General features: G+C 41.9%; 1 protein-coding gene across 5 annotated transcripts in view; it reads left to right on the plus strand.

The window, feature by feature from the left end:
* Positions 1-14,696, plus strand: part of hcfc1a (host cell factor C1a) — a 75,250-nt gene that overhangs the window by 27,176 nt on the left and 33,378 nt on the right. For all 5 annotated transcript variants that reach the window (XM_084316945.1, XM_084316947.1, XM_084316948.1 and 2 more), the window contains exons 16-17: positions 5,299-5,446; positions 13,024-13,229. In XM_084316945.1, the coding sequence (XP_084173071.1) occupies positions 5,299-5,446; positions 13,024-13,229 (354 nt within the window). The remainder of the gene's footprint in view (positions 1-5,298; positions 5,447-13,023; positions 13,230-14,696) is intronic.

Consider the following 14,696-nt stretch of genomic DNA (forward strand, 5'->3'; position numbering starts at 1 on the left):
GGAAGTGGACAGATCACTGCGCGCGCCGCGCGGACCTACAGACTCCTGCCACCGGCAGCCGGCTTGACAACGTAGACAAATTTAGACAAAAACACACCAGTGGATGAAAATAATTGCATGTAGAGTCGTCGCTTTCGGATATCAGTGCGGTCTGACATGGGGGCGAACAACAGCATGCGACGCGTCTCCTTCGAGTCGGATGAGAATGACAAGTCAACAACATTAGCCGGCTAGCTACCTAGCATGTAACAAGCTACCATAACGCGCATTCAACATAGTGGACGACTATACTGAGCGGCTTTGCTTAAATGCAGCCGAGTGACATTTTATTATTACCGGGTTTCCCCCCATATCACCACTGTGACTCGCCCATATGCCCTTCACAACGGTGATGTTGTCATACTTGGCATTCAGAATACACCTGCTGAACCCCTAGCGTTGTCGATTCGGTTCCAATGTATTGTCATCTTACAGCACAAGTACAGTACAACCAGAATACATTTGGCATACAACCAGAGTGCAAATGTAACAAGTCAAGTTCAAGTTGTTTTATTTAGCTATTACATTACAGTGAAATGCTTGGTTCTTTCACTGCCCAACTCAGTCCAACCTAAACCAGCCCAACCCAGTATTGATTGATTGAAAACTTTATTAACAGATTGCAGAATGGGTACAATACAGTACAGCTCAATACACACAATTGTTAAGGGGATGCAGACCTGGGCCCTGTTTCATGTACGTGGTTCAACTAAGTCGATCAACATGTCCATTATCCAGCTTCAGTTAACCCGATGTTCAAAGCCGGGATTTTCCTGTTTCACAAAGGAGGATTCAGTCTCGTTAACTCAAGCCAGACTTGAGAGTCAGGCTCAAGTCAGGCTAGATGCGCGCTCCCGTTTTAGGTGGAAAGCCAGCACGTATCGATGGCAGAGACCCTGATTCTCAACGGCATTGATTGATTAATTGATTTAAGACTTTATTGACAGATTGCAATAGGCTCAATCGCCTCGCCGACAAGTTAAATGCGTTATCTATAGGCTAATTCTAAGTCCCTCATTACCTCAATCAATCAGATTATATTTCTTTAAACTTGCCTGCTGGATTGAATAATCAAATGAGATCTTGCTAGCGAAAATAACTAGTTAACTGTTATACAGAATTACGAGACGGCTTTCTTGCCCATTGATTGATGTATAGTCAATGTTTAACTTATCTCCAATGTGGTCCAACGGGTTGTTCTTTTGACTTCCACACGGACGACCCGGGTTCAAGACCGGGGTCCTTCTTTTTGCAATATAGGAATAATTCAATTTGGTGCACGTTGAGAGCTATATAAAGAATGACATCCTCAATGCATGTAGATTTATAATATTTTAACTTAAAACCAGGCTACTTTGGCGTATAATCATTAATATTATATTCAAAAAAATCATATTGGAAACACCGGGATTTGAACCCGGGTCGAAAAGTTGGCAGGCTTGAGCACTACCGCTGGGCCACTGTGCCAGATGGGATAAATTCATTGTTTATACATTAATGAACGAGAGACCCGTGTTTAGAATATTCCTTATTTTGAATGAAGTTTTATTTCTTTATCCTCATTCATTCATGTGACGTCAACGGCTCATTCAATTTCTCAAATCCGTCAAACAGCGCATCTCATCAGACATCTTAATCCCAGTTACAATTAAAATAACCACATTTTTGTGTACATCGCACGAGCGAGCGCCACCGTCGCCACGGTATATATAACGTGCATTATTTAGGACAAAGTGAATTTAATATCAGCATTTTGGGTCTATTTTACATTTCAAAAGCCCCCTCTGGAAGAATGGAGCACAAAAACGTAATTCAGAATGGTATAATGCAGATCGTAGACTGTGGGAATAGTTTCAGGAAACGAGCTGTCACTTCTTTGCGGGGGCGTGGCTCTGCGTGATCGGGCTAACTTGAACTTGAACTCTGCTTTCGAGCAGGCTCAAACTTTTGGATCTGTTGGCATGGTGATCTGGAAAATCCAGGTACATGAAATCGGAAAGTCCGGCTAACCCAGTTATCCAGCTAAAGTTATCCGGCTAACTCAGTTATCCAGGTACAAGAAACAGGGCCCAGAGAAGGACTTTCGTCTTGTTTACATCAGGGTCCCCCATTTCAGTCCTGTTTGCTTAATGCCTTGTCCACTTCCTCCACACTCCAATGCCCTTCAACCCTGCTCCTGTCAAACCTGCTCTTTCCATTCCCTCCATCATGTCCCCCCTTTCTGATGAATATTTCCTGCACTTAAGAGTCAGACACACATTCCTAGTAGTTGAGCTGTGATGAATGAATGAATGAAAACTTTATTTAACAGATTGCAGAATGGGTACAGTACAGTACGGCTCAATGCATGCAATTGTTAAGGGGATGCAGACCAGAGAAAGACTTTCGTCTTGTTTACACCAGGGTCCCCCATTTTCAATTAATTTTCAATTCATCATTCAGTATAACCTAGACCAGCCCAACCCAGCATCTTTCACTGCCCAGTTCAGCCCAACCCAGTCCAGAATAGTTCCCTCTTTCATGTTAATATGTGATTTAATGATGTAATATTTTGAAGAGTAGAGACAGTGTGATTAATTTACTATGATTGAAAATCAATTTAGACGAAGACGTACAAAGAAGTAATTATCACAATTAGCGATTTTTTTTGTCTGGTAAAAAATCTGTTTGGCTGGTAAAAAAAATCAGATACTCGCCAGTTGGCTGGTAAGCCAAAAAGTTAGTTTCCTCCCCTGGTGGTGGAGGTAGAGGGAGGATGTGTGGTGGGCTCACTGGGACACATTGGTGGCTGACCTCAGCTTGACGATCTATAAAAAGTTTTTAGATTGTAGTATTTGTAGCTAAACAATTATTTTGTTTATTAGCCTATTTGTAATAATTCGTTATTAGCCTAGGAAACTCTGTATCTTGGCTTACCGGCTGCAGTGGACATGGATGCAGATGGGACACTGCGCGCAAGGCAGTCGAATACGGCGCATTTCTGCAAACTAATATAGTGTTTTGCAAACAAATGTTTTGATAGATTGCTCGTATTGCCACCCTTACTGGCAAATGTTTTGTTGCACTTGTGAACGCTTCGCTCTATCCGCCATCACGACTCAGTCCATGCAGAGCTGTCTGTGTCTGTGTGCAGCGCGCGTCAGCACGGAGACAGCGCTGAGATGCTTCCAGCTGCAGCACATCAGGTGTGCGGGGCTTGTATGTGCGGGGCTTGTAAGCGCTGCGGTCTGACGTGCTGCAGCTGCATACTATTGACAGCGCTTTCATTAAGGAGTACCCGTATGTATGTGTAGCGCGACTCGCGAGGAGTGTGTGTAATAATGACTCGCTGCGGCTCGCTTCTCGTGCAGAGACAGAGAGAGGAGAGATCGTTCGCAACTTTTAAATAATAATAATAATAATAATAATAATTTCTCTAGAGTATCGATAGCAGTACCGAGGACGTCGGAGCTTATAAATACTCCGGTATTTTCTAATATAGTACCGGTTCCCGTTTAAAACCGGGGTCCGGGGGGCATCCCTAGGTACACCACACCTAACTCCTGACGCAGGTACACCACACCTAACTCCTGACGCAGGTACACCACACCTAACTCCTGACGCAGGTACACCACACCTAACTCCTGATGCAGGTACACCACACCTAACTCCTGACGCAGGTACACCACACTAGGGATGGGTACCGAATTCGGTACTTTTGAGGTACCGAACCGAAACACGTCGGTACTACCGAGTATCGAATCAAGTGAGAAACCGAAAAAAAATATATTTTATTAATTTTTTTTTAACTTTTTTTTTTAGCTTTTTAACTTTTTTCTTTTCATGTCAACGTTCACACGCACAATATATGCTTACCTAGGATTTGACTTGATTCAACAACAAAGCAGTCGGAGCAATGACAAGCCGAAAACTGTTGAAATTGTAGTTATTTGAAGTTTGGATTTCTTTTTTTACAACTGAGGTAGGTAAATTAAATTTCTTGAGACTAAAGTACAGAAAAAAGGTACCGTTGGGTACCGGTATCGATTCACAGGTACCGGTACCGGTATCGGTTCAAATGTGAAAGGTACCCATCCCTACACCACACCTAAGGGCTTGTGTCCATAGGGGACGTTTTATGAGTTGTCAGCTCCTTTCTGTCATTCATTTCTATGCTGGAGAAGCGACAGGCGCGCTCCTCTTCCCAGCGACGCGCCTCGTGTTTTATGAGCTCTGGGTGGCAGCGTTTTTGGCGGAACGCTCCTAGCTTATAAAGTTGAAACTAGTTAAACTTTTGGAAAAGGAGCGCGCTCATCAATGTAACTCATCGAGGAAGGGGCGGAGCCGCGGCTGGCGCGAGCCTCAGAAAAAACGCTCTGAGCTTTTTTTTTCTTTTTTCAAAGCGGTCCGCCTTGAAAAAAAGGCTTTGAGTGGACACATAGCCTAACTCCTGACGCAGGTACACCACACCTAACTCCTGATGCCAGGTACACCACACCTAACTCCTGATGCCAGGTACACCACACCTAACTCCTGATGCCAGGTACACCACACCTAACTCCTGATGCCAGGTACACCACAGCTAACTCCTGACGCAGGTACACCACACCTAACTCCTGATGCCAGGTACACCACACCTAACTCCTGATGCCAGGTACACCACACCTAACTCCTGATGGCAGGTACACCACAGCTAACTCCTGATGCCAGGTACACCACACCTAACTCCTGATGCCAGGTACACCACAGCTAACTCCTGATGCCAGGTACACCACACCTAACTCCTGATGCCAGGTACACCACAGCTAACTCTTTAAAGGCCCTATGAAATCAAAATAGATGTTTGTCATTTCCTGTAAAACGGCGTATACTAATTTTGCGTCCAATGGAATGCTTTCTAGAATGACATTTACAGCACATTGTAACTGAGCTACTCTGCCTAACAAATGTTCAATGTTAGCTTGATAGCTAACATTACTAATGTTGCTAACCTATGTTGCTAACATTAGCTAGCTAGCTAATGGGTCGACTAATGCACATTCAGCACTATTGGCTACGATAAATGCTGATCAATATCCACAAGTCCCTCCCTAGCTTCCTGTTTTTTTATAATTTATTTGATCAATTAGCTTTCTGCTAGCCGTTTCATGGGCACTTTAAACGTGAATTTGGATAAGGACCACATGATGGTACCACTGTCGATGTCTCGGTGCACCAGCACAGTGTAGCTCGCCTTACCAAAGTCAGTTCTTTCATTGTGGTTCTTTCTTTTCATTCTAGGTGGTTCTGAAGGGGGCCCCCGGGCAGCCCGGCACTATTCTGCGCACCGTGCCAATGAGCTCAATGGGTGGAGTCCGACTGGTTACCCCGGTGACGGTGTCTTCTGTCAAGCCCACTGTGACCACCCTGGTCGTCAAGGGAACCACTGGTAAGTGGAATTTATATTATTTAAATTTGTATTGTGTTTAATAGATTCATTCCGTTACATATCTTTTGGTGTACCAAAGCTCGCCCTTTTTTCCCCCTGTCGAGGAATCCTTTTGGTTGCCCCAAACAATAGCTTAGTTCACACCTAAGTGAGAGGCCAGGGTCTATGGCCCCCACCCCTCTCTATACTTAAAGCTCATTGTCTCCTTCTCTTCCTCTGTGTTTCTCCTAGCTGATGAGAGCACTCCTCTTAGGCCCTGTCCACACGATCACGGGTATTAATGACACTGTTTATTTTTATTAAAAAATAAAAAAAACTCTGTCTACACGACTGGTTTAAATCCTGCACCGAGTGAAGTCATATGCATGTAGTACAATGCCAAAGCAGTAGGCGGCGATGTTGTTCAGACATGAAGGCCATTTCAACCAATCAGAAAAGGTTGAACGCCTCACTACACTTCCTGCTTAAAGGGGAACTCCACTTTTTTTGGAAATTAGCTTATTTAACATCTTCCCTGGAGTTAGACAAGAAGATGCATACCTTTTTTGTCTCTGTGCGTGCATTTTAGCTTTGGGAATAGACGCTCCGTTAGCATAGCTTAGCTTCATCACTGGAAGTGAGGCAGGACAGTAGCCCTACAGTGCCTTACAGTGTATTGCAAGGTCTGACATTGACCAAACTTGATATGCATGACCTTGGTGGGCTCTAGGTCAACTCCTGAAAAGGGGGTCAATGTCAGACCTTGCAATCAAAAGTTAGGGGGCGCACTGAAATTATGGCAAGGGTTATTAGCCCCCTAACTTTTGATTGCAAAGTCTGACATTGACCCCCTTTTCAGGACTTGACCTAGAGCCCACCAAGGTCATGCATATCAAGTTTGGTCAATGTCAGACCTTGCAATACACTGTAAGCAGGGCTGTACACTGCGATGAGATTATCGCGAATTGCCCCTTTAATTGGCCGTTGCGATTAGTAAATAATATTTGGGGGCGGGCTTGCGAGTAGTGATTTCAAGCCTTGCATTCGCATTTCACTCCTAAATTATCCAAGGCTGAGCACTCACTCTGATAGACTGGCTGACTGTCTGATTTAGCTATGACGAAAAGTAAAGTTTCTTCATAGCTCATTTCTTCATAGAAAGTCACAGGCACCTGGAATCGCGTGCCTGTGACTTTCAATTCCCTTATCGCTGCCAGGTTTTCCCGACCGTTATAACGTTAGCATGTTAGCATGTAGCTAATGGCAGACTATTTGATTCCTTAAGGCAAGCCAAGGGCTCGAAATTGCCTGGGTTTTGGTTATATACTCCCGAAATGCTCCCGCTGTTTGGCTACTTCTATGTGCAGTGAAAACTACTCGAAATGCTTTAGAACCTAGTCATTGATTTAGTTCAGGGTTAGCCGCGGAGCTAACGCTAGCTAACGCTAGCTAATCAAGCTCACAGAGAGATATAAACAGCTGACAGCAGGTAGTACAGGTACAAATACAATAAAACAAGGGGTGGGGGCTGTTGTGTAAACCTTGTACTCTTTAGTTCACATATAATGAGAGACGTGAGTGCTTGTTTACTAGTCTCTGTAAGCCAGGAAGAGTGGTGCAACATACAAATGTGTCCGTGTAGCAACACAAGCCAATACTTTAAAGGACAGGGGCCCGGGGAGGGAGCTCTCTCTCTCTCTGTGTGTGTGTGTGTGTGTGTGTGTGTGTGTGTGTGAGAGAGAGAGTGTGAGTGAGAGACAGAAGTCAGAGGAATAACAACCTGTTATTCAATAGATTAAATTCGTAATAATAATAATAATAATAATAATAAAAAAATAAAAACATTTTAAGAGAATCTCAAATACATTATTTTATTTAAGTGTAGGCTATAGTTAATGTTTTATTTTTTACAGTTTTTGTATTTTTCTGACATGGGGGCTCAACAATAAATGACAATCAGAAATGTCAAGTTGCATGTTGTTATTCTAACCAGCTTAGACCCCGACGCTCTGCATCTTCTGGCCGCCTCAGACCTACTCCTATCCGAGCTCCGGGAGGGTCATCAAAGAGAAGTCGCCTATTCTCAGTCCTTGCCCCACAATGGTGGAATGAACTACCCACCCCAGTTAGGACAGCCGAATCACGTCCAATCTTTCGCCGTCGACTAAAGACGCACTTCTTCAACCATTATCTGAATAAAAAAATATATATCTAACCCTAACTAACCGTACTGTCATGCACTTGTCCTAATAAACTAACCTACACTGTAGCACTCAACACTTTGATGAACATTGTTGCTCAGCTGATAGAGTTGTGCCCTTCCTGATGGCTTGTCGTACAGAACTTGTAAGTCGCTTTGGATAAAAGCGTCAGCTAAATGACTAAATGTAGTTCTGTTGCATTTCCAATTTATTTATTTAAATTATAAATTGATCAGGTATCGATAAGGGAATCGATAAAGAATCGAATCGATAAGCAGAATCGATAATGGAATCGTATCGATAAAATCCTATCAATTCCCATCCCTAGTGGTAATATGAAGTTCAGTTGGTTCATTATAAAAGATACAAACCTGACAACAAAAGCACTTAAATGTTAAATAAAAGGACCACAGTAATGAGGCAGGAGGAACATATTTTTTTTCACTATAATGGTAAAATTGTTATTAAAAAATTTGCCCCTAAAAAATATTTTTTGCCCCTAAATTTCTCATTTAGGGGCAAGTGTGCCCCTAGTGAAAAAGCTTAGCGTACAGCCCTGGTAAGGCACTGTAAGGCTACTGTCCTGCCTCACTTCCAGTGATGAAGCTAAGCTATGCTAACGGAGCGTCTATTCCCAAAGCTAAAATGCACGCACAGAGACAAAAAAGGTATGCATCTTCTTGTCTAACTCCAGGGAAGATGTTAAATAAGCTAATTTCCAAAAAAAGTGGAGTTCCCCTTTAAAAACAACAAAGCCAGATGGTTTGTAAATAAAAAAAAGTGCAATAAACAAACGGATACATTCACTGTGTGTTCTGCCTCTCATTTGTTGATGAAACAAAACCAACAGCAACACAATTTACCACCAAGAGCGGATAGTTTAGTCTCACAAAAAGATCTCCAGTGTTGTTAGCTACATGCTAATGTGAATGGCATTCTCTATGTATAGTAAGCATCGAGGCTAGCTGAGGCGATTTTGTTAGCTTACATGCTAACGTAATAATGTGGTAACGTTAATGCTAGTAGAAGGAATGGATGCAAACGTTATTTAACACATTGCAGAATGGGTACAATACGGCTCAATACAAACAATTGTTAAGTTTCCTTAGTTTCATTTAGTTTTACAGAACGCTGCGTATTGGCAGGCAAGTAAGAGTTAAGTTGGACGTCGTTTTGTCTCGTCTACTATATACATGTAGTACAATGCCAAAGCAGTAGGTGGCGATGTAGTTCAAACATGAAGGCCATTTTCAACCAATCAGAAAGGTTGAACGAGACACTCCACATCCTGCTCAATCTCAAAAGCCACCATCTTTATACCTCGCATGAGCCATTTAGCCACATAGCATTTATTTTTCAGCAAGAAATAAAGTGCAATATTACAAAAACGGTGTGTTCTGCCTCATTTGTTGATGATTTGTTGATGAAACAAAACTAACATCAACACAATTGACCACCAAGAGCGGAGTTTAGTCTCACACCGATTTTGTTAGCTTACGTGCTAACGTGATTGGGATATGCCAGTATAACAGTATAGCATTGTGGCTAGCAGCGAAGTAACGTTAATGCTAGCAGAATGAATGGATGTAAACGTTATTTAACAGATTGCAGAATGGGTACAATACAATACGGCTCAATACAAACAATTGTTAAGGGAATGCAGATTGTTGTAGATTGTTATATTAATCAGCGTCCCCAGAGCGATAGTTCAACTTGACTAACAGGGTCTGAAAGTAACGTTAGCTAGGTAGGTTACATGCAAACGTAATCATTCAGCAACAAAACGTTGCTGTTTTAGCCCAGTATAGCCATGGCCTTAGGCCGGAAGTTGTGATCGGTGCGTCGAGGAAATCCCTCCGGCAGTAATATCTTGCTACGGGACTACAGACAAACACTGGTGTGCATTTGGATCGCTTCCATAACGCAATAATCGATATGATTTTGGCGTTTATTGCGCCATACAAACCGGAAATGGATCTAGGAATCTGTTGTCGACGGGGGGAAAATAAGAATGAATTATTTTCACAGGGCATTATGACCAGAGATTTAAATATCAACAGATTTTCTTTGGGTAAAGAAAACAGGAATTACCGGATAATGGAAACCCTGCCCACTGTGCCCAGTGTATGTATCCAGACAACAGTTTACATTAAGGAGCATAGTTATGCGGGGTAAGGGAGAGGTGCGCTATCGCGTCATAGGTTCAGGAGAAGACGCGTATCGCTTGTAAAGATGGTGATGCAATGAGGGGGCGTCTTCAGAATTGCGCACTCTGGGAGCTGGTATCAGAAAGTAGCATCTTCAGGCTGCCAGAACGCAGTTCTGTGTGGCTGAAAGGTGCAAACGATCAAATACTTTGCCTGATACGACCAAAATAGTTTGTCTGGACATGGCCTTAGCCAAAGCTAATTTGAACTGTACTAATGATTGTGTTATTGTTTTCACTATTATGCCTATTTTGATCAGAAGATCTATCTACGATATAATTCACAAATCATAATTCACCACACAGTGGTGGACATAGCGACAGTGGCTCGGGCGGTAGAGTAGTCGTCTGGTAATCCGGAGGTTCCCAGTTTGATTCCCGCTTCTCCCGGGCAGCGTGTCAAAGTGTCCTTTGAGCAAGATACTTAACCCCTTAACACTTTGAGCGCCACGCCTGGTTTTCCTTTTTACCGGCTGAATGCCACCATCGGCGCCAATGTTAACGTTAATATCGCCTAATCTATGTTTTAAATTATGGCTATGTGTCTAATCTGCCCATCGCATTATCAAAGACTATTTCCAGTCAGTGCTGTCAAGGCAGATTGTTTTTTTATCGCGTCGTTTCCGTTTCAGAGCAGTTAGAAAAGCCCCCGTTTTGATATAAAAAACAGCCCATTCTGGAGCATTCTATGAAAATCGTCTTTTAGTGGAATATTCCACAACGTTGATATTCGTCGGCCTTTTTATGAATCGTTTTCAAATAAACGCTAGATGATCAATATTATACGTGCACGCAAGCACATTACGGCCGCACACGGATAATCGCCTCGTTGATTTCCTCTCGGACTTTTACAGTGAAACCGAAAGAAGACATTTCACAAAACAGCCTATATCTTCATCAAACTTACTCTGATTATCCTAACACTGATAGCATAGAGTCCTTACCTGACATCAGATGGTATCCAACTGGTATATTCCAATTCCTGATCACCATTCGAAAAAATCGATACGTGTATGGATCCAACGCGATACTGTAGAACTCCATGATCAGCGGGGATCTGAGGTTCCAGAATGAACTGTGGTAACCCCGGCTGGATCAGTGGACTGGAAAATGTAGAGTACCGGATTTTTTTCCCCATTTCATTTTCATTGAGTCCATTCTAAAATCACTTATGTCATCTGGGAGACGACAGGGGGCGCTTTTTTCCACAGTGATCGCCGGCGCCGCTCGGCTATACTCGGGTAGGCTCGGGTGATGCAATAATTTTTCAGATCGCTAAAAAAAAAAAGAAAAAAAAATTCAGAGCAATCTCGTGAGTGGCTTTCGACCACCTATAAAAAAAAAACATGAGAAATCTCGTGAGTGGCACGGAAAGAGTTAACTGCTCCTGATAAGCAGGTTGGCACCTTGCATGGTTGCCTCTACTACTACTACAAATACTACACTACCACCACCACTACTACTACTACTACTACTATTGCTATCAATACTACTAATGCTGCACTACCACCAATACTACTACTATTGCTACCAATACTACTAATTAGGGATGCACCGATATGAAAATTTGCCACGATACCGATTGTTCAACTAACACAATCGGCCGATACCGATATTTGTGGGGGGGGGGGAATTATAATTTTTTTTATTATAATTTAATTTTTATGAAACTACTGTATATTTGTATGTCTCTAAATGTTTTTATGAATTGAAAATGGAGGACCCTTATGTAAAAAAGCCTAAACTCTTTTTCTGGTCTTCATCCTCCAGTCCACTGTTGTTGTATTGAGCTGTACTCTATTGTACCCATTTTGCAATCTGTTAATAAAGTTTTCAATCAATCAGACTAATAATAATAATAATAATAATAATAATAATAATAATAATAATAATAATAATAATAATAATAATAATACAAAAGCTTTTATTATAACCATATAACAAAAAATGATATTATTGTTTATGAAAATGTTTTAGCCATATGCTTGACAAATAAAATAATAATAATAAAATGAATGAATAAAATATTAAATAAATAGGCTACACGTCTCTTTTTGTGTTACATTGTGCTCACCGATATGAACATAGGCCTCTTTACTTACTTAAAAAAAAGGAAACATCAAGAAATATGTTTATGGTATTCTACCATGCCATGTGTGTTTTTATTTTATAATGCTCATGAGTCATGATTATTGCTGAAGTCTGAGTCATACAATACTCACTGGCTTTCATAACCTAACAGACTAACTTGTCTTGCTCAAGACTTGTTTATGAGTTTTAATAAGAGAGCACTATCTCTCTCAACCAAAGCAATGCAGGTAGATGGCAACAGAACAATTTTGATTGACAATCGATTCTGCCAATTACGTCACACCGCTTGCACCCGCCTCTGCTGTTCTTACCACTAATCGGCAAGCGCTTATTCGTTTTTTACTTCCGGGAAGTCCGCCATTGATTTACACGAGAGAATCAATAACAAACATACCGTAGCTAATAACTTTAGCTCCCTGCCGGCCACGAGTAGACTACCAGCGCTCCGCAGGAGTACTAAACGAGGCATAATGATTTTACTCCAACGAATGTTATAATAAAAGCTTTTCTATACATTTGTCTGATTGAAAACTTTATTAACAGATTGCAGAATGGGTACAATTCAGTATGGGCTCTTTGAGCAAAGGAAGGAACTGAGATATGAATGACCAACAATGCTATATGGTCGGGTAAATAATATGCTGGTTATTGAACGTGTAACTATATGTAACGTTAATTAATGCCACAAAACGAATGCCTTTGTTAATCATAAGTAACTTTGATGCAGTAGCGTGTGTGGGGGCGGGGTTGTGCAGGTCGCTTGACTGAAACTTTTTTCAAAAGTTTGAACGTGTGGACCAGATTGACGCGACACAAATTGACAGATATTTATCGGCCACTGCCATCGGCAAATTTGAGTTTATAGGCCGATGGCAGTCAACAAGGCACTTATCGGCCGATACCCGACCGATATATCGGTGCACCCCTACTACTAATGCTACACTACCACCACCACTACTATTACCACTACTACACTACCACCACTACAACTACTACTACTATTGCTACCAATACTACTATTACTACTACAACTACTACTTCTACTACTACCACTTAATAACTACTATTATTATAAAAAATGCACCATTTACCCCCCCTAGGTTTAACCACTCTGGGCACAGTCACTGGCACGGTCTCCTCCACCCTGGCAGGGGGCAGCGTGGCAAGTGCCAACGCCTCCTTGGCCACGCCCATCACCACACTGGGAACCATCGCCACCCTGTCCCAGCAGGTCATCAACCCCGCTGCCATCACAGTGTCCGCAGCCCAGACCAGTCTCGCCTCCACATCCACCATCAATGTGCAGGTAAGAGTGGGTGACCTGTCTCAAACCCTGCCTTCTTTTCTTGATCCTCCAATCGCGACCGTCGCTTCCCTCTGACAAACCCCAATTTTAAATGTTCTCTTAAAAGAATGCGGAAATAATGGACGTTTTGGAGAAAGTTTGAAAATTTACAAATATCCTGTAGCTAATAAGATCATCTGTGTATTCCACTGAGAATGATTCACTTCATTAGCTAGCAGGGCAATCATTTAATATAATCATTGATCATCTTAAAATGTTACAATTGAAATGGATATTGTTGTACACACTTGTATTGTCTACATTATTAATAACAAGCAAATATTACACTTTCTCATAAGTTGAAGTTGAACACAGCTACAACCTCCACAACAAGTCTCTGTAAGTAAGCTAGCTAATGGCTAATGCATCCTTACAGTACTGGCAAGCATCGTTTCCTAGCTATGTGGACTTATATTAATAGGATCTATGTCTCTAATTCTCATATTGGCGCATTCTTCCAATTCTCCTCTCACAATATTCACCCTCGCTGAACTGAGTCATCTGAAAATGTGCATATCTGTGATGTCAGAGATTTCTCAGCTGCATAATAATGTGGCAGTTGGCACCAGGCCACACAGTGGTTGGAGCCCAGCCTCAAAACGGCTTAAGATCTTGAGGTAGAAAAATGCTGTTTTTGAGTACTTGATTAGAAATACAAAACAATGAATTTTTTTGAAAAAAAATGCTTACAGAGGTGTTCCATAGACTCACAGGAATTGTGTAAAAGTGCCCAAATAGTGAAAGAAATAGTAAAATAGTTCCCATTTAACCAACGTTGAAACTTGCAAGGCGCTTATAATGAAACGTTCCAACGGCGACATCAATTGTTCATCAATTCATTCAACCTAGCGTGCACTTATTTTCAACCTAGAACCTAAGCTCTCTCTCTCTCTCTCTCTCTCTCTCTCTCTCTCTCTCTCTCTCTCTCTCTCTCTCTTGTGTGGAAGGAAGGGGGAGAATGAGACAGAGAGATTAGTGGAAACTGTCAAAATGATCAACAGATGTTGACTGTAAGAATCTGTAAGGGCATCAATGGGAGAATTTTTTTTTAAGTAACTAAATAGTTACTTTTCACAGTAACTCATTACTTTTGGGTGTAAGTAACTAGTAAAGTAACTGAGTTACTTTTGAAATGAAGTAACTAGTAACTATTTTTCAGTAACTAGCACAACACTGCATAGAACACACATATTTTGAATGCCTTCGGCAGACTTCAAATGAGCCATATTAATCTAGATTAACTCCAGGATTGCAGATAGATTCATCTAGATTAAAAAAATTAGGTAAGGGGGTTTGCGGGGGGGGGGGGGGTGTATTACAGAGAGTTCAGTGTCCGTATGGCAGTGGGGAAGAAGCTGTTTTTAAAACGGGATGTTTTGGTGGTCAGGGATCTGTAGCGCCTCCCGGAGGGCAGCAGCTGGAAGATGT

This window comes from Notolepis coatsorum (assembly GCF_963971535.1).
Source record: "Notolepis coatsorum genome assembly, chromosome: 6".
Lineage (NCBI taxonomy): Eukaryota > Metazoa > Chordata > Actinopteri > Aulopiformes > Paralepididae > Notolepis > Notolepis coatsorum.